Genomic DNA, 25,134 nt, shown 5'->3' with positions numbered 1-25,134 from the left:
ACAAGCAGAGGTGACATACCGTGCCTGGGGCCCCCGACCGCCCCGCCCCCCCTCCCCCTCTCTCCCGGGAAACGGCTCCCGCGAGATCACCCTTAACACGCTGACCTGTATCGAGATCTCCGATGACGTAGATACTGGCGCCTATAGGGACGGCTCCGTACACGAAAGAGGAACTGGCCGGGATGCACAGATTCTGGTCGTTAAGATAGATCCACCTGAAAACAGAGGGACAGGATGAAGGAGGCTAAGAAGATGGCCCGTGACATCCGGGCCGGCTGAGATGACAAAACTCGGGGCCGCCAACAGGAGGAGGCACAACCCCCACACCCCTTCTTGGGGAAACGCTTATCTCCCTCCTGTCACTGAAGATTGAAGCCTGTCTGTTCCGGAAGGTGGCGTGTACTGAATCAGAGACTGCACTGTTCAGTGTCCTCCTGTCCCTCAGCACAGTGTTCCTGAGATCACCCATGCTGTGGCTTCATCATTATCTCATTTCTTGTTATTTTAAGTAGGACTGCCCTACACTGGTGTAGCAGAATTTGTCAACCACTGACCTGTTCAGGTTCACTGGGGCAGCCTCTAGTGTCAGCCTTCCCTTGTGGTTCAGCTGGTAAAGCGTCTGCCTGCAATGTGGGAGACCTGGGTTCGATCCCCTGGGAAGATCCCCTGGAGAAGGAAATGGCAACCCACTCCAGTATTCTTGCCTGGAAAATTCCATGGACAGAGGAGCGGGACAGGCTGCAGTCTATGGAATCGCGAGTCCGACACGACTGTGGGATTAACTAACTATCCAGTGTCTGGCTATTTTGAACATTAGAGGGCAAAGCTCTTTTGTGTGCTTATGCTATGGACTTGCTTGTTTATACGGTTAAAGGTGTATTTCCTTTGATAAGAAAAGGTGTATTTCCTTTGATAAGAAAATGCGCACTGTTTTCCAGGGTGTTGTGTCCTTTTGCATGTCAATGAGCAACGTGTGAAAATTCCAGCTGCTGGGCATTTCTGCCAGCTCTTGGTACTGTTGGTCTTTTTTTTTACTTTAATGATGCTGAGCATCTGTGTGTGTGCTTACTGGACACTTTGTGTATCTACTTTGGTGAAATGTCTGCTCAAAGATCTGTTCATTTTTCAAACTGGGTTTTCTTACTGAATTTTAAGATTCTTTTTTATTTTATAGTTACAAGTCCTTTTCTGGATATGTGTATCACAGATCCTTTTCCCCAGCATGTAGACTGTCTTTTCATTATCTTAATGGGGGCTTTTGAGAACAGCGGTTTTTTAATTTTGGTGAATTCCAGTTTATCATTTTTTTTTTCATTTTATAGTTCACACTTGCTATGTCCTTCTAGAAAATATTTGCCTATTCCAAAGTTGCAGAAGTTTTTTAAATTAAAATTTCTGGAAATTTTATTGTTCTAGTGCTAACATTTAGGTCTTATGATACATTTCAAGTTACCTTTGGTATATGGTGTAAGGTATAAGAGTCAAGTCCTTTTTATCCCTATATCTAGGCATACAGATAGCTAGTTTTTCCAGCATCATTTGCTAAAAATACATTTCTTTCCCCGCTGAATTGCCTTGGCTCTTCTGTTGAAAATCAATTTAATAACCATGAAAAGGAGCCAGGGCTCCATGAAGAAGTGTCTGATTCCACAGCTGAGACAGAAAACACAAGATGAGCCTGGACCATCTTGTGCTGCCATGGAGGAAGCGCTGCAGAAAGGATGAGGTGTGTCAGAGGACACAGAGCCAACATGCAGCTCCTGACGGCCAAGCGGGACCAGCTGGAGCAATGCAGTAAACACAGTCCCGGCTGGGTAACTCAGAGAGTAAGATAAATATCCGTGAGTCCATACTGATATAAATAAACGGCCAAATCCATTAAAAAAAATACAGAGAAGGGACAGCTGTTCTTTACAGAACTCCAGCTGACATAGGGAGAAGGAATGAGGGAAGCAGAAAAATCCCCAGGAGGCAAACACCATGGTTCTAACTGCCGTGAGGCCAGTCCATCGAGGACGCTCCATTAGTGGTGAAAATTTAAGGAGAAACAGTATATTCGCATATTCTCAAATTATCTCTTCCAAGATATTCATGAATTACAAAGGGAGAAGCAGTGACTTTACAGTGGGGGAAACCCCACAGATGGCACCTTAACCATGTCATCAAGATTAGCATCACCAGTAATGGGACAAAGTGTCTCTCCCCCTGACACCAGGCAGAGAAGGGCCCAGAAGCACTTATGAGGGATCCCCACCTCAAATGCACAACCTCAGCCTCATCACAAGACATCATCAGACAAACCCAGGTGGAGAGACATCCTAGTAAAAAACCGTCCAATAACCTTCAAAGACTCCCAAGCACAAGGGCGGTGCCCCATCGCATCCCCACTTAATTCACTTAGAATAAGTAGAAAATACAGCTGCAGTTTGGGTAAAAGATATTAGTGGATGAACTGGTGAAATAAAGTCGAATAAAGTCTGTAGTTAATAATACTGTACTGAAGTGAATACTACAGCAGGTAAGGTGTTAACAGTAGGAGAAGCTGGGTGAGTGGCTTATGGGAACTCTCTTCTTGCTACTTTCCTACAGGTCTAAAATTATTCCCAAATAAAAGGTTTTTTTGTTTGTTTGTTTGCTTTAAAACAAAACAAACTAGACTCTGCTATATAATAATGTTCACTTAAGTAAATTTGATCAATTCCCTTTCATAGCTAAAAGCAGAGCCAGGTCAGAGCAGACCTCAGTTAGAGGAAACGTATGTAAGCCCTTTAGCACCACCAGTGTCCAGGCCTCCACTCACTACTGGAGCACGTACAATTATTTCACTAAGAGCAGCGCTTTCTTTTTTCCCAATGCACACTCTCCCCAGACTGTTACAGAGTGGTACATTCCCTATTTTGAATCCCAAGAAATGTAGAAGCAGAATGTTGTCCAAGATCATGGAACAACTCAAGAGGCCAAGCTGCTATAAAGCGAAGATCCGATTCCTCTAATATCTGAAAGCTGATTGGTATCAAGCAGTTTGTGGGACTGGGAATACAGCTTGGCCCCTGCCTCTGAGCTGCCTCTAATAAATAGGAAAAGGGAAAAACTAAGAGCTCTCCCTGCAAAGTGAAATCCGGCGATCGCTGACCTCATGTCTTATGGGCACTGGACCCACGAATGCTTGCACCTGAGGCTCAGCAAGTCTGAGCACGCCCACTGGCTACAGAACGCTGGGAGCACCTCTCTGGAGTGCCAGAAGAGACCTCAGGTCCTCAATAGTGTCCTGCTCACAAAGCCGGGACGTAATCCAGACGTACTCAGCAAAAGAGCCAGATAAATGAGAGCCCCTTCTCGGGGGACTAAACAATTAACAGACGCCAACTCTGATGACTCAGATGATGGGATTATTTACTAGGCAGGGATGTGGACACAGCTAGCACAACGATGCTCAGTAAGTGAAAAAGGAAAATAGGCTTATGATGGAAAGATAGGGGACTGCGGCAGAGAAATTTTAAAAATCTAATATGCTACCTGAGGAAGGTAGAAAAGGAAAAACAAACCCACAGTAAGTAAAAGGAAGGAAATAAGACAGGAGAAACCAATGAAACAGATCACACAATGGAGAAAATGAACTCTGATGTGCAGCAGGCTCTTTGAGAAGGTAAGTACAATGCTAAACTTTGTTAACAGAGGGCGCTGGAGGGACTGCAAGGCTCGGAGAGGAAAGGGCTTCTTCCCTGGTATCGGTGGTCTGCTCTGCCGTCTCCAGTGTGCAGGGGACCCGGAGGTGCTCACCTGCAGGGAGGTGCTCTGCTGGCCAGCAAGCAGCTTCCTGCGCACCAGCTCTGGCCCTGGTGTCCCAGGGCTCTGCTGTATCCTGGGCTACGGCACCCCCTGCTCTACAGAGGTGAATCCCAGCCCTGCAGGGTGGGGAGCAAACTTCCAAGTTTGTTCCTTCCTGGGACACTTTCCCTCGGTCCTAAAGGCTGTAGCTGAACTTCTTTCTTGACTATTTCTGCTTTCATCGGAGTCTCCTCTCACAGGTTAGCAGTTAACTCCTCCACTTAACTCCTACTAGTTAGTCATTAGGTCGGTGACGACCTAACCACCTGTTAAGTTTATGGAACGCTGACAGCTATTTTCCACACTGCAGCTGACTTTTCTACTTATTCTAAGTGAATTAAGTGGGGATGTGTGGGGCACCACCCTTGTACTTGTGAGTCTTTGATGGTGGCACTGAGGTCTGCATGTTCCTCAGGATGCAGTACTGCCCCTGGTTCTCTACCTTAGCAGGGGAGGAATGTTCTGGTGACTTCCACTTAACCCTTGCTCCCGTAATGGTCCCTGATCCGCAGGTCAGAGAACCATATGGGGATGTGGCCAGTGGTCAGAGATGTCTATCCAAGTATATGTTCATCAAAAGATGAAGCTGACAGGTCTTGACTTTAGAGAATAGTTAACTGATTTATCTATTAAAAACGAGAAGGGGAGGGCACGTGGCCTGAGCAAATGCACAGAGGCAACAAGACACAGGATGGCTGTAAGAAGTGAGCTGCACTCCAGAACACGGGAAAGGAAGAAAGTGGAAAAGGCCGGACATTTTTCTCAACCTCAGATCACAGAGGGCCCTGAGGAAGCGGCTAAATCCTAATGTCTTTACTTGGTAAGCAAGGGGTAACTAGGAATAATCTCCATCTGAATGAAATGACCAAAGGCAGATTAATCTTTCAGAAGCACAAGTAGGTGAAATGTATCCGAGAGACTGACTGGTTAGAAGGCTAAGGACACCGCACGTATGACAGTGAACTCGCTGGAGCTGTGGCAGAGAAATAAAGGTGGGTATGTGCGAAAAACACTATAGAGGTTAAAAAAAATAAGATTTGGCAACTCATGAGATGTGAAGCATAAGAGAGAATCAAAGATGACTTTAAAAAACATACAGGCCACTGGGAGGATGGCAGTTCTAGTGTAGCACAGTACTAGAACCAGGAATGCAAAGAGCAGAAATAGACACACTTGTCTTTCTGGATATATGAAGTCGTTACTGTGACTTGGTATAAATAAGGGCAATTTAAAAAAAATTTTTTGCTTTCCTTCAAACAGTTTTGCTTTTAGTCAGAAACACAGAAAATAGTAAGATGTGGCATTTTTCCAGGAAACTTTTAACCTAAAAATAGGGAACAAAGACAGGAAAGACAAGAGATTACTTAAAAACAATAAATAGTCTTCAATCTAAGGCAGGTTGTTCATTTGGCAGCAGCTTCCAAAGTATGCAAATACCACACACTTAGAAACATCTGAGCTTTAAAGAGAGAAAGTACTCACAGATGTTGTCCCCCTTCTATGGGTTTTCATGGGAAAGACTAAGCTTTGAGGCACTGTTGTGTGGGGTCTGAATTGGCGGTCTCTGAGGCGGCCACATGCCAGCTCTGCCACACGCTGTCTGTGTGTTCTGGGGCACATGACTCAACCTCTCTGTGTTTTGATTTCCTCATATGCAAGACAGGAATGAAAGAGTACCTGTGTCTCAGAGGGCTGTTTTGAAGATTAAATGTGTTAAGTGAGGTAATATATGGCACTTAGTATTGTATGTTTATGTTTAGCTTTATTTAAACAAGAGTCCTATATACTGACAACAGAAATCAAGCTTTCTTCATTTGTGAACAAACACTGGAGAACTTGAATATAAGCAAACTACAGATAAGTGAATTTTATTGGGAAGTACTTTAAATAGCAACGAAGAAGTAATAGTCATGTTTAACAATTATGAACGAAAGCAACTAATACTCTTATTGAAAGTGAAAAGTGAAAGTGAAGTCGCTCAATCATGTCCAACGCTTTGTGACCCCATGGACTGGAGCCTACCCAAGCCCCTCCATCCATGGAATTTTCCAGGCAAGAGTACTGGAGTGGGTTGCCATTTCCTTCTCCAGGGGATCTTCCTGACCCAGGGATTGAACCCATGTGCCCCGCATTGCAGGCAGACACTTTACCATCTGAGCCATCTGGGAAGCCCAATACTCTTATTACTTAATACTCCATAAACAGGAGACAACCTGAGAGAAATCTAAAGCTTCTAATGATGATAGCATATCAAGGGAGATTGAAAACTTCACAGCCAGCTTCAAGTCCTCTACAATCAAAACAGAAACAGGAAATGGTAAAACCATAAGCAACCCTGATTATTCCAGCAAGTGAGATACAGCTCTCTAGCTCACACTGTCCCAACAGTAGTTCAGTCATTATGGGAAAGGCTTACATCAATATTTCATCAGAAACCAAGTGTACTGACCCCTGCTTGTTAATGAACTTGGGCAACTGTTTTGAGATTCATTTGGGAAGGAAATTCATATACTACTTTGTAGCGTGAACAGTCAGCCCTCACAGTAACACGTTATGGAAGAGAGGTGTAGAAAAGTCTTTGAAATTCTGCCCCTGTCCCAACCATAGTAGCAAGCATTCTCAAATTGCTCTCACACTTTATCTAGTGAATTTTCGTAAGATTGTCTGCCCCCAGTAACTGAAGGGGAAAAAAAAAATAGGCTATGCAAACATCATAAAATTAAAATACATTAATAGATAACATACATATTTCTAAAATCTTGGCAACTGTGCATTGTTTACCCTAAAATACTGTGAAATGAAACATTATATTCTGGCACCCCCTTCTGGCAACACGATCGAAATGCTATCACAAGATTAACTTGAGCACAGCAATTTCCCTGTAGGATGTGAACATATTACTGCAAGAAAAACGCTGTTGGGTGGTTATAATAAAACAGGTGAGAGGAGCGAAGTGAGGGGGATTGGACCGATGCTGTGACTCCACCTCACATGTATGGCAGCCCGTCAGATGATTCAAGAATCTCCGATACCATGTTTATTGAGTGTCTGATACAAGCTGGGGTGAGGCCAGAAGCTAGGACCCAAAGCTGAGCTGGAACTCGCCCCGAAGGAGCTTCAGTTCACAGTCACAATCCAAGAGACAGGCATGGGACCACAGACTGAGGAGCCCAACTCAGACCAGGAGACATGAGAAGGCCTTCTCTTGGGGGTGATCATTAAGCTGAGTTTTGAAGAAGCCAAATTAACTGGATAAATGTGAGAAGGGAAGTTTTAGGCAAAAGGAAAAGTATGAAAGCACAGAGCTGAGACAATGATACCATGTTTTGGAGGGAAGATACCACCCAGTGGGACTCAGGTGAAGCACCTGGGTTGAACCGTAGCAGAAAGAGTACACACAGGTCATATCACAAAAGGCCATATCTGCTAAGTTAAGGAGTTTAAACTTTCTCCTAAAAGCTATCAAAAGCATCAAGGTCTGCTCTGCACTTGAGAAACATTTTTCTCTGGCTTTCCTATGAGTTACCAAGACTTCTGAAGTCACTAAATAAATATCCGGTATGCATTAGACATAAATAGGTAAGTTCAGTGAAACAATTTGAAAGCAAAACTAAATGAAGCTAAGACACGCCTTTGAAAGCATAGAGAGAGAGCTGCAGAAGCCACACGAAGCCGTCCACATGTACCTTTTAAACTCATCGTGGTAGAACTCCGACTTGCAAGTCACCATCTCGCCCCCCTGGATGTCCTCGCGACTTCTGACACCCCCGAACACATACAGTTCCATGGCGACTCCACAGGCCACCGCGCCAAACCTGAAAGGCCACACAACACACACATACTGAGCACTGGATTCATCAATATATCTCAGGACTTGATTCCCTAATTCCTCTTTTGCTTGTTTTAGCTCTGTGACATTCAGTGTTTCACAAATACATGAGTTTTCCTTTTTCAGGGTGTGGATTATTCATTTAGCGTTATATGAACCAAATGGCAAGTCAAATAAAAGATCCGTTTAAAAGAAGGGAGAAGCGAGAGCCAGGCGAAGGGGCCTCTGCGCAGCCCACACCCCGTTCTCTCACCTCCTCTCTTTCAGGGGGCAGATGGCGGTCCACTGCTGGGTCCGGGGGTCATAGCATTCCACAGACTCGAAGAGCTTCCCATAGGATCCTCCACCCATGGCATAGATTTTCTTTTTCATAGCTGCATAGCAGCCAATCTGGAAGGAGGAAGCAACAGTGGGGGAGGCAACGTTTATCATTAAAAGTTGGCTGAGTCAACACCAGCTTGGCTGGAACCCTGGGAGATGTTTGGAAGAGGGTCTGACGGAGGCTGGCTTTCAAAAATGGGAAAAGCATGGGTAATACATATACTGTCCTCAGGGAAGGATTAGCTCCACCTAACACTACTCCACTAAGTGAGATAAGCACACAAGCCTTGCTTTTAAAGGAGCTTTCCAAGCTCTCTTCTTTCACCACTATTTGAAGAGTCCAAGATGCCGAGTCCACAGAGCAGCAAGATGTCACTCAATTCTTGCCCCAAATTAAGTCAGCTGGAAGGGCACACACAGTGAGTGATCATATTACCAGTGAGTCCCAGTACCTAGGTGTGAAATACCCAGGGCACTAAAAAGGTTCTGGCCTGATGATGAAATGCCCGTCTCCACCAGGGAACAGAAATACAGACCAAGTCCTGAACAGCTAATGGGAGCCCTTAGTTTTCATTCTTCTCAGAAACCAATGGCAGTTCTTCACCTCTGGATCAATGGATTAATGTTTCCGCCCAAGTGTGCACAACGATTAAGAAAACAGGTTTGGGAGATCTGGTTCCTGCCAAGGTTAGTGGCATCATGGAGCAGGTGTGGGCCGCAGGCACAAGAGCACTGCCCAGAGCCCACTGCCCCCGTGAACTCGCTCACACAGCTCCCCAGCTTGGTATGTGACTGGCAACAGTGAAGGCAAGAAGCTACCAGCAAAGACAGACTTCCGTAATGTTAATGCTTTAACACTATCAATCGCATTAAAAGGCATCCGTGGAAATGAAGACACAGTACCTTTAAAAGCCAGTGTGAGTTAGTCATCACGAGCTATAGTTCTCACCTTTCTAACCATGGTCAAATCAGGTTGCTTTGTCCAGGTTTTAGAATAAATATCGTAACATTCCATGGAAATTAGCTCTTTTTCTCCATCTTCTCCTCCTAGAACGTACAGCATGCCATCTATCTCCACAATTCCAAAATTATGTCTTGCCTGAAAAAACATGAAAGAACTTTGTAGACAAAAGGCCGACTCTCATACTGAAAGCTGATAATCATACATTTAATACAAATGACAGGTTTTCATTACATTCCTGCAAAGAAATACAAGACTCAGAACTGTGTCTCTCAAACAGTTCTGCTTTCCCCAGAAGCTCATTCTTCTATCACAAGAGATAGAGAACCCAAGTCCAGGAATTTCCCGGAACAAGGGATTTCACACGAGGTGGATTCACGGGTAAAATCCTTACCTTTCGCTCAAGTCAGCTCATGACAAGAAAAAGAATGATTACCGCCTGGTTCCATAAAATGATTTTTGCTCAGCATGGGTGGCAGTGGCTCCCAGCTGACGTGTGAAATTGTGTAAGAGCCCCAGCAACAGGCCTGCCCGTGGTCGTGGTGGGGTGGTGCGTACGGGCCTGCACAAAGGCTGCCCGCAGTGTGACACTCACCCCCTCACAGCGCTGACCACGCAGACAGAAGCCCTGCCATCCAGAAGTCTGCGAGAACAATTTAGAAAGGCCTAGTGTGTGAGGAGGGGCGATGTGGTATGAACAGAAAGAAAGCAAGGGAGGCGAAAGGGGAGCTGAGGGCCAGGGGGAGGCCTTGCTGAGAAGGAGGCAGGCAGCGTGCCACGTGGGTATCTGGCAATGGAGGGCACAGGCATGCCAGGCAGGGGTCTTGGCGGGGCTGCTGTCTCTGTCATTTCACTCAAAGGCAGAAGCAAACAAAAGTGCTAACGGGGGTAAAAAGAAACATCAAACAAAAAAAGCAACCCTTGATTTACCTCGTTCATCGGTGGTAATGCGGTCCACATATTTGCATCTGGGTCATACTTTTCTCCTGAGCTCAGGGTCTGCTTGTTTTCATCTTGGCCCCCAAATACAAACAAAAACCCTTCTGAAAAAATCAAAGGAGACGCACAAGAAAGTTGAAGCGTAAGTTTTCAATACGCATTCCCAGGCAAATGCAAATGCCGTGAGGGCAGAGATAGTACGTGGAGGCACCTTTTTGATGACAAGGGATTTGAGATCTTTGTCACACTTCACTCAATCCTTGATGACACAGTTAATCTGTCAGTCACTCCGACCATTTCAGTTCACTCAGAATCTCTGAGCAGATTCCCACTTCTCTGTGGCTTAAAAGGGAAACTGACACCACCCATCCAGTCATCAAATGACTCTTAAGTTATTTCAGTTTGTCTGTTCTGTTCCCCAGCCCGTATTTTAAAATAAAATAGTTTTCTTAAAGAAGAAACAGCCAGAGAGACACTGGTAAAACTGAAGGGAAATGTAGGCTGGAGAGGTTACCATGCATGGAAACCATTTTGCTCTGAGGGTATTAGAAATGTGGGAAAAACACAAGCTTTCTCTTAATGGCTTTGAGGGCATGAAGAAAACAGAAATCTAAATCCCAGGCCCACAGAGAGTGTGGTTTCTGGCAGGAAAGCCTCTTTGAAGTTCTAACCCTCAGGAGGAAGGCCAACCAGAATGAGAAGCCAAATTTAAATATCCTTGCTTATCTAGGAAATCTCAAAATTTGAATTTGATTTACAGTAATTACAAATTAGTATTTTTAGGCAACTGGCAGAAACAAATGCAAAAATTCTATGTAAGACAGTACCTTTATCTAAGTTTTAGAATCTAATATTCTAAGATTTTAAATCATTAAAGTTTTCCTACAAATAATTTTTAATAAAATGATCAGCACCCAGCCAAGATACTCAGGTATACAAAGGAACTAGACTCTATGAAGATGAAGCAGTAGAAACAGACAATAGGAAGTAATCTAGAAAAAGACTGCAAATTTCAAATATTAGAGTAATAAGAGAGATGATAAAATAAAAATGCTCACTATGTTATTTAAAGATAACTCTATATGAAGGGATGGACACAGCAGGTTTGAAAAAAAGAAAATTCTAGAGGAAAAAAAAGGATGAAAAACATTCAATGGATGGATTCAATGGCAGATTCATCACAAAGAAAACAAAACAAAAAGAAGGCAGAAGGCAGGGGATGGAGTAAAAAGGTCTAGCCATGTTTAATCTGACTTCCAAAAGCAGAGGGACAGAGGAAAATGAGCAAGGACAACATTTGAAGACATAATAAATAAAAATTTTCCAGATTTGATGAAAGGCAAACCTTCAGAGTCAAGATGCCCAACAATCCCCAAATATGGTAAAATTTCAAATAAAATGTTCACCTAATACTGAAATGACAGGCAAAAAAGACAAAAAACAACAAAAAAGTTAAATCTAGTCCAGAGAAAAGACAAAGTTTTATATCTGATAACTCACTTAACAACTAGGAATAACAGAGGTCAGCAGAAAAATATCTTCAGTGTGCTGAACAATAATAGAGGCCAACCTAAAATTCTATACCCAGCAAACACATCCTTTAAGGATTGAAGGCAAAATAATGACATCTTTAGACAAATCTTAGAGTTTGCCATCATTAGACCCATGTTAAATTCAGAAGGATGAACTTCAGAGAGAAGGAAAATGATCCCAGATGGAAAGTTTGAGGAGTAAGAGGGAAAAAACAAAGAAGTTGGTAAATATGTGGATAAATCTAAATGAATACTACCTATAGGTGTATATATAATATACATTAACAAAACACATATATGTGTAAATATTTATTTGTAAATAACCACATATTTTAATACTGTAAAACTGTGGAACATGAAAAATAGAGTATAAATGTACTGATTAACTCTAGACTTTGTTAACAATACAGGCTGAGGATGCTAATGTAACTTTCAAAGGGACAGAGACATAGAATATAACCTCTAATCTGGTAGAGAGGGAAAAAATTGAATGACAAAAAAAGTCGATCAAGTTTTTTTTGAAAAAAGGCAGGAAAAGAAGAAACATGGAATAGGCTGGACACATAGAAACTACTCAATCGTTTCACAACTTTGGTCAACATGATTGGAAACAATTCCTTTCCTCACTGCTTCAAGTTTCTGAAACAACCACCCCTCTAGGAAACCTGAAAGTTAGTGATACAGGAACCTTTGTGGTAGGTGTGCATGTGCGAAAATTATGAACAACTATACACATTATGGGGGGAAAATTTAAGGAAGATAAGTCTGAGAAAAAGAACGAGAAATCAGACCCACATTCTGTTGCCTACACCACTCCATTCAGCTGTCTCCCGTTGATGAAAACATCAATAATCGTGGAACCTACAGTTTCATTTCTAGTCCACAGCTTTAGCCATACCTACAGTACAGTACAGTGTGGAAGAGCTTAAAAATGTTAACGTAATGTTAGTGGGCAAACAGAGACTATGAAAGAAGAGTTCCAGGAAGACTGCAGACAATAATTGGAACGAAGTGAAACGGCACCTGCGGGATGAAGCCAGCAAGTTGGCGAGAACTTCCAATAAGGCTCCAAACTAAAACATACTTTCTATAGTAAAGTAACTTTAAGCCGGAACCAATTTAGGTACTATTTTCTCAAGTCTCCTATGAAATGCCTGCTCTTACATGACACTCTTACTTTGGCTGTGTGTTACGTGCTGTAACTCGACCCTGCCGGGCTCTCCCAGACGGGCACTAGCATGGCTCAAGGAAATCTGCATCTCAGATGTGCTCATCCGGCCAGGGGGTGGTAAGAGGCACTCGGCTCTGCTCCTCCAGCAGTTAAGTCATCCAATAAAAATGCTCCGCTACTGACATCTTAAAAACAGCTACATATTTAAGACTTGGGAACAGTAGGGACGGGTCAGAAGACACTCTTCTTACCACAGTCTTGAAAGCTAGAGCCACGCTGAACATGTCCCCATAGAGGGGCAATATCTTTAAGAGGTTCTGCGTCATCCTGCACAGCACTGAAATTACGTCTCCCTTGATCTTGTGTTTAAGTGAAGCAGATGAGGGCACGGTACCTGCTGAGAGGACCCCGTGGTTGATTCTGGGCATGCTTAGAGGGGCCAGTTCGATCCACAGCTGCCGATTGGGGTCGTAAAGGGGGCACATACATCGCATCGCTGCCGTTGGCTTCCGCGAACTAAGAGGAGGCAGACGATCAGTTAGCAGTTGATATGTTTATATGCTGCTTAGAAAAACTATGACGAGTTTTACTGCTCTCAAGAATGTTTCAAACATTAAAAAAAAAATCGATTGCTATTTAGGCTTTAGATACTGAGAACTGTCCTGAGTTCTTGTGCACATGGAAATCTCTCTTCCCTTACTTAGACCACAGCTCACGGCCATGCTTACACTCTCTCCTCTCCACCCACGGTCACGATGCACTCCGAGTAGCCGCGGGGCTTGAAGCTGGCCAGCATGGCCTCCCCCTGCTGTGGCTGGCTGAGGGGGATGTTGCTGCATTCCTTGACGATCTCGCGGACCAACGGCTCGTTGAGCATCTGCTCCCGTAAGTAGCTCGAGTCCAACCCTGAAACCCACAGTGCTGACATGACATCCTTCATGTGGACCTGCAGAGCAGGGTGGAAAGCACAGGAAGAAAGGGAGAGTGTGCATTTAGAAGGGACATTTTCCGACTCACAGAAAACTACAAGCGTTGATGAGTCAGAGGATCAACAGGCAAGGAGTAAGGGCCAGTGCTGCTTGAATGTGTGAGGCAGCCCCTTTCCTTTCTACTTCCTCTGGCCTCGATAAACACAAGTTTAACTTAAAATAGCATCACTTCAGCATCACTTTGCTGGATCACTGCGAAGTTTCAAGAAGCTTCCATTACACCCTACAGGGTTCCCATAGCAACAGGAAGACCTATAAGAACTCTGCTATGATTTGCTTTATCTCAGTAACTTGGATGTGCTATGAATTATACCCCATTTATACAAATATTGGTTACAGAAAGAGCTTGACACAATATGTCAACTAGATACTGAAAATGTACCAACATCAAAATTATAAGAAAAATCTGAAAAAGCCCAAGTTCCACGACAAAAGTCGCGACAACTGTGTAATCATTTCTTCAGGAATTACTACTAGAAATGATCTAACATGTATAATACGAATTACATGCCTTTCATACTCAGTCATTAAATTTGAACCAAATGACTACAGCACTGTACGTATGTGGGGCGACTAGTTTTTCTGGGCTTTGGAACCGTCATTTTAAGGTCCACTTGTCTATACCCTGGGCAGCAAAGGCCAGCAGTCCTTACAGCGTCAAGCTGGGATTAACCACAGAATGAGGAACTGCCTTTTCTTTCCCAGCAGCCACCCTCATCTCTTTAAGGCAAGAAGAGGGTCACAGAGAAGCTGTCTCAGTGGTGCTGTCAAGTTGGAAACTCTTCTTCCCTCTTTCCTAAGCTACCCCACCCACCAACGTGGACAACAACACTAACCGTACCAACCGAGCTGAGGCTAAGAGTGCGGTTTCCCAGTGACACAGCTTATGGACCTACGGAATTTAAAAATTACAAGCTGATTGTTAACATGTAAATCAAGGATTACTAAGAACAATTAACAACGCACTTATGCATTTTGAAAGCCTCTCTGTAATGTAATATATTTATTTTGGAGCTAGCCTCTAGGACATACACATGAGATTCAAAGCCCTGTAATGTAAAGGCTAAAGCACCCTCCCTGAGTGTGTTAATGATCTCAAACCTGATATCCTCTAACACATTTCCCATTAAAAACAACATTTGAAGGATGTCAAGTCACTTTTAAGTGTTAATATTTTCATTGCTATATGATGAATTACACTCACTCTGGTAGACGGATCTGAAAAAAACCAACTGCTTTAGAGAGCCTATGGGAAGATGTTTAACAGGTCATGGTTTAGATCACAACTCTGTAAGTTTTTCAAGTTGGAGGAGAAAGATAAAACATGTAAAACTGGGGTGAAGAATAGACAAATACGAGTAAGTGGAATGTCAAAGTCAGAGCGTGCTAGAAGGTACCTTCCTTATTTCTGTATCGTGCGCTATCCATCGGATGACCGCTTCAAACACGTATCTTTCGTTGCCGACGTTTAACTTCTCGAGAGAAATCACCTCCTTCAGCTTCTGTGGACTCAGCTCGAGGAACTCCTCGGTGCTGCTGACGTCCCGGAAGTGGGTCTCCAGGTACTCGGTGGCCAGGTAATGCACGTGGTGCAGGCAGTAGTGGAGCGCGAAGTCGCGGATGCCGATGCAGTTCTCGGCGGCGATGCAGCCCTCCAGGAACTCGCAGCACAGCGCCTTGAGGTCCGTCAGCAGCAGCAGGTCCGCCGCCTGCACCACGTCCTGGATGGTGTCCTCGTTCAGCCGGATCTGGAAGGACCATCGCAGACAGTTTGTATCTGAGCATGTACATCTAGAACCCACACCACTAATCTAGCAGGCCAAACCACGGGAGCTCCACTTTTGCAGGTCAAAGGCGACTGAGGATTGGCAGATTTCACTCGGTTCAACTTTGCTTTCAAGAGCAGACAGAGGGCCCCAAGGTACCTGGGGACGACACAGACCGTGCGTGGCTGGTCAGCTCCTCCCCGTTCTTCCCTCGCTTTACCCACATGAACCACCACAGCCCTTCTGAGTGAACTGTCCACGGTGCTCACGCTTAACTCGGAGGAAAACCTTAAATGACTGAACTGCTTATCAGGAAGTCGCAAGTTCTGCAATTCTACGGTAAACGGAAAGGGATTTCTATAAATGCAAGCTCTTCAACTAATGAAAATCTTTCCTCCAAATAAATTAGGGTCCCTCCTCTTGCCACACGGTATTGGAAAGATACCATGTGGCCCCTGGAGAGAGGGAGAGCCACGCTGCCTGAGGTGCTGCCTTCGGGACACCAAACTCCACACTCGGTGCGAAGGATACCATTTGCTCTCAAAGCTACCTTCTGGAATAAATCCCCCCAAAGTTCCACTGCGAACATTTGCTTTTCCTTAATCTTCTTCATTGTCTGATTGATGCTTCCTCCTCCACCCCCTTCACAGTTTTTCTATGCCATGGCGAGGCAACATAAAGACACAGGCCCCTAAAATACTGCCATGATCACAAACGGTCCACACTCGCCTACGGTATGGGTGCTTATCCTCCACAGGGAAACATGGAGGAGGGATCTCATAGTGAAGTGCAGCAAGAAACATTTTACCACGATTTGAGATGCACATGTTTGGCACCACAGGTAAGTAAGATCTCCAAGTTTCAAATGCAAGCCTGAACATGAATACGCTCTAACTGGCTTCTAACCTGTCATAACTGTTGCTGAATTGATTTTACAAGCTAGCTAAGAGTTGGGTCCTATATACAGAGCATCGCCAGTATTTTAAGGGCTGTCCCCAAACTGATTTGAGTGCATTTATTTTAAATAATCATATACATAACCTTACTTCCACACACTCACCACCTAGTGTTTAGAGAAACGAGAAAGTGGTAACATTGTGAAATGAAATAGAAAGCTTCAAAGAGGATGATGGTCACTGAGTGTGATTCTGGACAGAATGAACGCTGAGAGAAAAGTAAGGAGTGTACTTAGAATACTTATGCAGGAGATAGAGCCTTTACAGATGGAAAATCAGAATGAGGAGAAGGAAGGAGAGAGAGAGAGCAGGACACGCGCCCTCAAGAGCAGAGAGAAAACGCACTCTCACATAACCAGGCACAAAGTACATCAGCATCCTCCTAATTCAAACCCAGATAGTTAAGTCTTCATGCTACCCTTTAAACCACATGAACAGCGGGGTACGGGGGGACAGAGGAGGGCAAAGAAAAGGAAAGGATCCCTAGCCACTGATCACTTCCTCCTTGGGTTTCATGAAATTCCCAGAAATGTAAGTGGGTACAGAGAGTAAAGGGAAATGAGCAGGAAAGAATGAGGGGGGGACAGGACCGAGGCAGTGAGAACAACGCAGGCGCCCATCACCTGAGTCTTGAAGTCTTTACCTCTAGAGAATAATCCCCACCGCCCACAGAGGCTCCTGGGTCCATGCCATGGAGACAGAACGAGTTCCCTGAGAGTGTGGGTCCAGGGCAAGACTAGAATGGAGGTTTAAATGCCAGCAGTGAGTGAGGGGGCATCCCACATGTACACGTCTCAGACTGGAAGGTGGCGCTCAGGACGGGAGAAACAAAGCCTGGATCTGGGTAAATCAGCCTGCTTTCCTTTCAAGGGCAAACCCCGGAAGAAAGCGCTTGGGTGCCACGTGTGGCAGGAGATGCAAGTCAAGCCCGCGGTGACGGAAGATGGAGGGGACGCGGCTGCTCGGCCTCACCCTGAGCCTGAGGGTCTACTCGGTCCTCCTTCCTCTGGGTCTCAGCATACCTGCCCACTGAAGATGTAATCCAGGATCTCTCTCATAACCATTACCGATATCCCTTCAAGTTCAATCTTATAGGTTGATCCATCATCTTTTGGAGGATTATAGTTTAACTTTGTCCTAAGAAAGGGAAAAAAATGTAAAATTTCTATGAAAGAACAGAAATAGCTAGAAATATTTATGCACTAAATACTCTACAAAGTATATGATACTTATCGATATATGAATCCCATCTAGAACATTTGGCTTGTTAACTTTGGAACAACATATGTTCTATGACTTTCAACTGCAAAGTACTTGTTCAAGGGTTCAGTGCTTCCTCTTAAAATACAAGCGAAACAGACAACCAAAGCACTGAGGGCGTGTGAGTAAGGGTCTCTATTTCACCTGGGGAACCCAGGCCCTTTAGGCTTATGTTTCCTTAATTATCCAGCTATTTTCAATGATGTAACAAGGACCCCACACATCCACCACCCAAAACAAAAGCTAGGACCTCAGCAATAACCTGCTTCTAACCAAATCATCCTCCCCATCGGTTCATTCCCCTCCTTCTTCATCTGAGGTAACTATTAAACCAAATCCTGTATTCAAGTTTCCCGTTTAAAGTTTTCGATTTTATAAAAGTGTTTCGTGCTGTCTGTAATCTTCTGGGGCTGTTTTCATTTACTATTATATTGCTGAGTCATTCATCTTGCTGAGTATCACTTTTTTTTTTTTTTGGCTGTATAATATGCCCCTTTCCTGTTGATGGGCCCCTGGGCTGTGGCTCCAGGTTTGGGGTGTTGTAAACAGTACTGCTAGGTATTCTTGTGTGTGTCTCCTTTTGTAATATGCTAAAGAATTTCTCTTGGGTTTATCCCTGGGAGTAGAATTAAGCTAAATTCTTTTCCAAAGTATGAGCTAATACTCAATTTATTCTGCCCAGTAGCTGGAGCAGTTTTCGGCCTCATCTGGTGTGGTTAAGGGGACTGTGTGGACCCGCAAATTCTACGACACTCGTCTCTGTCCCACTTCCTAATCCTGCCCGTCGATGAGTGAAGTGTGGTCTCTGGTGTGGTTGTGACCCGTCTTCCCTCACTACCCAGGTGCTGAACATCTCTTCACAGGTCCGTGGCCACACGTGGCTCCTCTTTCATGAAACACACGTTCAGTTCAAGTGTCATTTTTTATTGAGTTCACTGCCCTTCTCATAATGAGGTGCAGGCCTTCTTTAGTAAACTCTTAGTAAACCTTGGCAGACTTGATCCTTTTTTTTTCCCCTAAGGTGATGAACAACTTGAAGAATAATTTTTCCCAGTCAATGCTTTCTGGGTCTTGTTTAAGAACAGGTCCTTTACCCAAGGTCTAAAAGATGCTCCTAATTTAGCAGCGAGGGACGTGAAGACACACTTAAGCCACACTTAGGAACCCGCCCAAAGGCTTGGAGTCGGCAGGATGAGGCAGCCGTGGAAGGAGGGTGAAGGATGAATTAAGTGCAGAACAACGGATGGACAAAGTCTTAGCAAACAGGTTGAGTTCCCAGACCCTTGCTCCACGTAGGTAACTACTCCCCTGCCCTGCTGAGGAAGGCTGCCCAGCTCCAGTGGAAGACGGCTGATGTACTCTAAAGGGTGTGCAACGGAGAGAGTAGTTTAACCGGTCAAAATGCCGACCAAATATCAGGACTGAATGGATATTTTCATCTATACAAAGTCTCAAAACAAATGATCTCCCATGCAACACTTCTCAGAATGTTGTTCCATAAACTGACCCAGAAAACATCCAGAAAGAGGGAAGATTTTGAACAAAAAAAGACATGATCCAACACAGGAGAGCAGGGAAGGGAATGGTGAAGGGATGACCCTAAGGATAACAGACCTGCACCAGCAGAAGGAAGCTGGTTCATTCTGGTGCAACAAGAGGCCTTGGGAGGCCTTTAGGTAGGCGGAATCGATGGAATACATACCGCAGCAGAAGGTAGAGAGAGGATATTTAGACAACTCTGCTTCCCCCCTACATTCCGTATCTGCTGTTCCTGCCTCTGTAGTTTCCCCTGAACTAATAATTTTACACAAAAGGCAAGTCTTTTCTGCTCGCTGCACTCTAGGTGTATCTATACAAGTGACACTTTCATTAAAAGTGAAGAAAAAAATTTTCAGTCAATTCTCAATCAAGAGAGACAGCAGAAGTGGTAAGAATCACACTGAAATCACTAATATTGGGCTCTACAATCTACTGTACGCAGATGCGTCCTCAGGGAATGTTTCACTGAGGATGGAGTCAGTATTTCTAAGTTGCTATGCTGGCCATTACCATATTGCCTCTTTGGCGCCGAGTCCACCCTTCTTGCAGGCTTCGTGAAAACCGATCTGAGCCTTCTGAGGGGTGAACTGGCAGGGTGCGAAGCGGAGGGTGCGAAGCGGAGGGTGCCAGGGAGACACCGCAGGGGGAGGCTCTGCCGCCTGGCCGGCTCCTGGGGCTACGGCTGCCCGTGGCGCCCGGCAGCTTGCCCTGGCACTCCTGGAGGCAGTTTTGCAGTAAACTGTCTCTGCTGAGACTCCTCCCTGTGAGCAGCGTTCCCCGGCACCACAGTGGACAGATTTCTGGCGCGTTCCAGAGGGCTGACTTCAAGCAAATTCCACCAGCGTGGCTTCTCTGCCACGCGTTGATCTGTCCTGGCCGATCAAGTCTGCATCTCAGCTGCTCCTTATATCAGCTACGCCTTGAATTTGTAGAGTTTCCTCTTTGTGGCCAATCCCTCATTACTCTATAATCTCTTATAGTTAAAAATTCTTTAAACTTTTGTTGCTCAGATTACTATGTGCTTCTTAATCCTGACTAGATGCAGTCTTGAACATATTTAAAGGCACTAGCTGCAAAATGTGTTCACACAGAGGAGCGCCACCTAGAACTCGAGTGGTTCCAACCAGAGCTGGCTGTGCTGGCCCACGGGCTGCGGACAGCCTGGGGGGAGGCGGGCCGGGCTGATGGGGAAAGAGGTTCTGAAGAGGCTGATCAGCGTGCCCCCTTTCTACTCTTCACCCATGTGACTGGACTTTTTTTTTTTTTAGATGATTATACAGTCATCTCTTGGTATCCTTGAGGGAATGATTCCAGGACCCACAGAGATACCACAATCTGCAGACTCTCAAGCCCCTTTGTCCAGCCCCCTACACCTGCATCTACAGGTTCAACCAACCATGGATCATGTACAACTGACCTCTGAACAACATGGGTTTGAACTGCATGAGTTCACTTACATGTAGATTTTCTTCAATTAACCCGTGTATCAGTAAATCCCTGCAACACTGAAAAAAAAAAATCCACATATATGGACCTGCACAGTTCAAACGCACATTGTTCAGAGGTCAACTACTGCTGCGTGTTTTCACAACGAAAAAGAATCGCTTTTAAAGAGTACAGTTTCCTGGGGCTTCCCTGGTGGTTCAGTGGTTAAGAATTTGCCTGTCAAGGCAGGGGGCATGGGTTCGATCCCTGGTCACGGAAGATCCCACATAGTGTGAGGGAACTAAGCCTGTGTACCACAACTACTGAGCCCACACGCCACTTATCGCATCTAGAGAAAGCCTGTGCATAGCAGCAAAGACTCACCACAGCAAAAAAATTAAATTACTAAATATATATATATATTTTTTAAAGGTACAGTTTTATTTCAGCAGCTGGCAAGGTATAGTCAATGGCTAAGTGAAGTGAAGTTGCTCAGTCGTGTCCAACTCTTTGTGACCCCCTGGACTGTAGCCCACCAGGCTCTTCCATCCATGGAATTTTCTAGGCAAGAGTACTGGAGTGGGTTGCCATTTCCTTCTCCAGGGGATCTTCCCGACCCAGGGATCGAACCTGGGTTTCCCGCATTGCGGGCAGATGCTTTACCATCTGAGCCACCAGGGAATCCCAATGGCTAAGAGAACAGAAAAAAAAAGACTTCCTTAAATATTGACCATTTCAGATGTCTATAAAATCTGACCCTTTTCAGAGTCCGTGAAAACTGAATCACTGTACTATTGAAGTCCTTAAATGTCTGAGGGTCAAATCACAAAACTTTAATTACGGTTTAAATTCAGATCCAAAATTTCCCACCTTCCTGTCCCTCTTATATTATCACGGCCAGGTGAAAACTCACAGACCATCACCAGTCTGCAGGTTCCAGGAGGCTGATGTCCATTTGTCTGTCAGGAATGTAGTCAAAGTTGGCTGTTAGTCCCTTCCCATCTGAGACGCTACGAGTCGCTCAGACCGGTTGTGAAACTGCCTTGCTTCACAGCCCATGACCATTCGCAATGACTTCCTTCTTTCATCTCTTAGATAGTCACCATCCTTTCTCACCGATAAACCTTATAAACTTGTCTTATTCCTCCTCCTTTTGTCTTCACTTCCCTATCTCCCAACTAAATCTCTACAGTTTTTGTTCCATTGTTCCACATTTGTCTCCTCAAGTACCCTCATTTTCCCAATATCTACCAACATATTTCCTCCATACTTTCCCTTTTTAATCTAGAACTTTCTCACCTTGCACATCGTTTCTATCTCCCTTGCCACATATCGCATATAACCGAGAATTCAATGAATTGGACTGAATGAGTTAATTTTAAAAAAGAAAAGGCTAAGCCAAAGAGCTAATAACTGACAGCTTTGTTTCTATAGTTAGTCCATATATTTGTTGTTGTCGTCTAGTCGCTCAGTCGTGTCCGACTCTTTTGCGACCCATGGACTGTAGCCCACCAGGCTCCTCTGTCCATGGGATTCTCCAGGCAAGAATACTGAAGTGAGTTGCCATTTCCTTCTCCAGGGGATCTTCCCAACCCAGGGATCAAACCCAGGTCTCCTGCATTGGTGGGTGGCTTCTTCACCACCCACCAGGGAAGTCCAGTCCATATATAATAGCAGGTAAATCAATTCCTTTTTTAATTGAAGTACAGTGGATGTACAGTGTTATAAGCTACAGGTGCACAATATAGTGACTCACAGTTTTTAAAGGTTACAGTCCATTTACAGTTATTATAAAACACTGGCTATATTCCCTGTGTTGTACAATATATCCTTGTGGATTACTTTACAGATAATGGACTGTACCTATATTGCTGCTCTCCCTCTTCTCTTGTTTTCTGTCTCTGCCCCAGGTTTGGAATCATACATGAATTCATCCATCGGAAGTCACAATATCCTTGCTTTTATTACTATGTGACGTCAACTAACTAACTCTCCCAGAAGCTGCAGTAGTCTTAAAATATCACTTTGAGAGTTTCATAAGACTCTTTACAACAAGGAATAGTGGGGAGTATTCTAAGACGGGGCTGCCGGAGCTCAGATATAAACATCCATGCCTGTCGCGTTCTTGCCCAGTTTTCTGTTTCCAGGGCAAGGCGCTCCCCCCTCACCATCCCTGCTCTCCTGTTTGTAGAGAGAAGAGGTTAAATGAGGTGACTTGAGAGCTCCCCCATCCCTGAACACTCCTGGGCTGAACTGCTGAAACAGACCCAAGAGTTACTGTGGAGACTCTGCTCTGGAGACGCATCTGTTGAGTCCTAGATGATACAGTCCAGCCAACTCAATCTGTTTCCGAGGATTTATAACATGCCTCCTGTGGGTGACGCGGTGTGAGTTCCTTTTCCCTCCAATTACCTACTCTCTGGGCAAGCACATATTTTCTGTTCTATTAAACAGAAGTGAAATAAAATCAGCTTTGCTTTCTTTTGACAACACTGAAAAGAGGTATAATAAGAAAAAAGTCATTGCCTAATAAAGAAGCTGGTATTATTCAGTTTTACATCTATGAAAGAGGTCCATGACTTTTAAATAAGTGTAACAGAGCAAAGTCCTCTGCTGGTTATACACTGTCCTCTTCTAACTGGCTTCCAACGGCTGGGAAAGTTCAGTTGAGCCTAGATGTCCAAACGAGCACCGGGATCATCAGGTCTGGTCCTCCTCCTCAGCGCAGACATTACTGACTCTGGGATTTGAGGGGACAGTGACACAGAAGACATCTAAGTGACTTTTCTTCCCCTCAGCTGCAAAGGCTAGTCTCCAATAAGAGCAAAGAAACCTACTCAGGATACAGGAGAATGCAATGCTCAGGGAGTCATGCTTCACAGGAACTCCAGGGAGGGCAGTTCACGGGCATTACTCACACTGTTTCCAATGATTCCCGTCAAACCGGGCAGCTCCCAAGAGCAGAGGGTGGCGGGCTCAGCAGTGCATAAGCCCACGGAGGCCCCCCTGATGACGTCTGCACTGCGGGGAGTCTGTCTTACGGACACCCCCTCTCAAGTCTTCATGAGCTCCTAAAAGCCATACCCAAAATGGGCCTTTTGGGCAGAGGAATCTCAGGGCAGCGACACTGGTCAGTACACTACCATGATGGTAGACACTGATCATCTTGCGTCTGCCCAAACCCACAAAATGCACACCAAGGGTAAACCCTAGTGTCAACCATGGACCCTGGGTGGTGATGGGGAAGTGGAGGGTCGTCGGTCGTGACCGAGGTTCCCCTCTGGTGGGGGAGGATTTGCACGTGTGCCGGTAGGCGGCTATGGAACCTCTCTCTTCCTCAGTTTTCCTATGAAATTCACTCTAAAAAGAAAGTCTACTTTTCAAATGATTTTTTTTTTTTTAGTCCCAGTTGACTTCATGAACTACGTATGTGCAGGCAATATTTCCATCAACCGACGGCATCCTCTCAGGACAAGGCTTGCTTTTTGGCGGCTGGGAATGCAGGAACCTGTCTATCTCCCAGCTCCCACCCGCTGAGAACTCCATCCACCCGGGAGACATGCATTTACACAGACGCCTGACACGTGACCACGTGTCCCAGAGGGAGGCCCGAGGAGATCCTGGGGTGCACAGTGGGATACGAAGCAGGCGCAAACAACAACCTCTAGTAACTCCCTCACACGGCACCTGGACCTACACGGGCCAGCTGATCCCCACGACGCTCCACCTACAGGGCCCTGCAAAGGCAAGGGGCAGTGAGGAGAAAAACCAGAGAGCGCTCAGGTCATGGTATTGTGTGACCCGTCTGGGAACTGCCACCGGCGCAGGGGGTGCCATGAAAAAAACCAGAAATGGGGAGCAGGGTCACATTTCCCTATTACTCTTAAGAACTGAACATTATTACAAGAGTGGGTCCAATGTTATTTCTTTTCCTTTGTTATTTCCTTAATTTCTACTCATTTCTCTCTGTATCCAAGTCTTTTTTTTTTTTCACCCAGAGAGAGTGTGGTTTTTATTTACCATCAAAACTTTTCCCCTCATATAGATCCTGGCATGACTCATAATTTTAATGGATTTTAAGAGCAGCTCCCCAACCTGCTTCCCAGAATCTTCTGGAGAGCTTTTTACAGATAAAGCAGGTCCTAGACCGATGATGTCAGGTCCAAGACAGTGTATATTTTCAAAGTTTCCCAGCTTAGTCTGATGTGTGCCCTCCTGCCTGGAATATTCTGTCTGCCTCCCACTTGCCTGATTAGGGGAAGATTTAATCCTTCACTGACTTTAGGTCTCTGCTCCAGTAACACCCACAAAGAGCGGCCCAGGTACTGTGTTATCTAAAATAACACCCCTTTCCCCTCCCTGCTTTATTTCTCTTCCTAGAATTGCCACTATCAAATAGATGGTGTTTGTCTCATGCCTACGCCTCTGAAAGCAAGGACTCTGGCTCCCTGCTCTACCCCATCGAGCGTCTGAAGGGGCTGTGGGAAACATCAGGGATTTGGTAACAGCACACAGCCAGGGCTTTCGGCGCTGCAGTGATCAGCTACTGTGCTCATCTGGGTCTAAAACAAACGCAGCACCAGTGTTCAGAAGCGGCATTACCCCCCAGCCACGCAGC

At 45.0% G+C, this 25,134-nt stretch overlaps 1 protein-coding gene across 7 annotated transcripts in view; it reads right to left on the bottom strand.

The window, feature by feature from the left end:
- GAN (gigaxonin) overlaps positions 1 to 25,134 on the bottom strand; it is a 57,067-nt gene that overhangs the window by 13,255 nt on the left and 18,678 nt on the right. For 4 of the 7 annotated variants that reach the window (XR_008704349.1, XM_055553604.1, XM_055553607.1 and 1 more), the window contains 10 exons: positions 17,315 to 17,429; positions 14,968 to 15,318; positions 14,412 to 14,462; positions 13,310 to 13,527; positions 12,976 to 13,097; positions 9,870 to 9,982; positions 8,928 to 9,077; positions 7,911 to 8,047; positions 7,515 to 7,643; positions 106 to 215 (listed from right to left, as the gene is read on the bottom strand). Coding sequence is in view for 5 of the 7 variants with exons in the window: in XM_055553604.1 (XP_055409579.1) it covers positions 106 to 215; positions 7,515 to 7,643; positions 7,911 to 8,047; positions 8,928 to 9,077; positions 9,870 to 9,982; positions 12,976 to 13,097; positions 13,310 to 13,527; positions 14,412 to 14,462; positions 14,968 to 15,318; positions 17,315 to 17,429 (1,496 nt within the window). In the remaining 2 variants the exon portion in view is untranslated. Of the gene's footprint in view, positions 1 to 105; positions 216 to 554; positions 667 to 7,514; positions 7,644 to 7,910; positions 8,048 to 8,927; positions 9,078 to 9,869; positions 9,983 to 12,975; positions 13,098 to 13,309; positions 13,528 to 14,411; positions 14,463 to 14,967; positions 15,319 to 17,314; positions 17,430 to 25,134 lie in introns of all 7 variants that reach the window. The other 3 variants (XR_008704350.1, XM_055553606.1, XM_055553609.1) reach the window with 3 other exon arrangements.

The sequence above is a fragment of the Bubalus kerabau genome, chromosome 17, assembly GCF_029407905.1.
Source record: "Bubalus kerabau isolate K-KA32 ecotype Philippines breed swamp buffalo chromosome 17, PCC_UOA_SB_1v2, whole genome shotgun sequence".
Lineage (NCBI taxonomy): Eukaryota > Metazoa > Chordata > Mammalia > Artiodactyla > Bovidae > Bubalus > Bubalus kerabau.
Note: the sequence above shows the minus strand (reverse complement) of the source record. Positions and strands in the feature narration are given on the sequence as shown.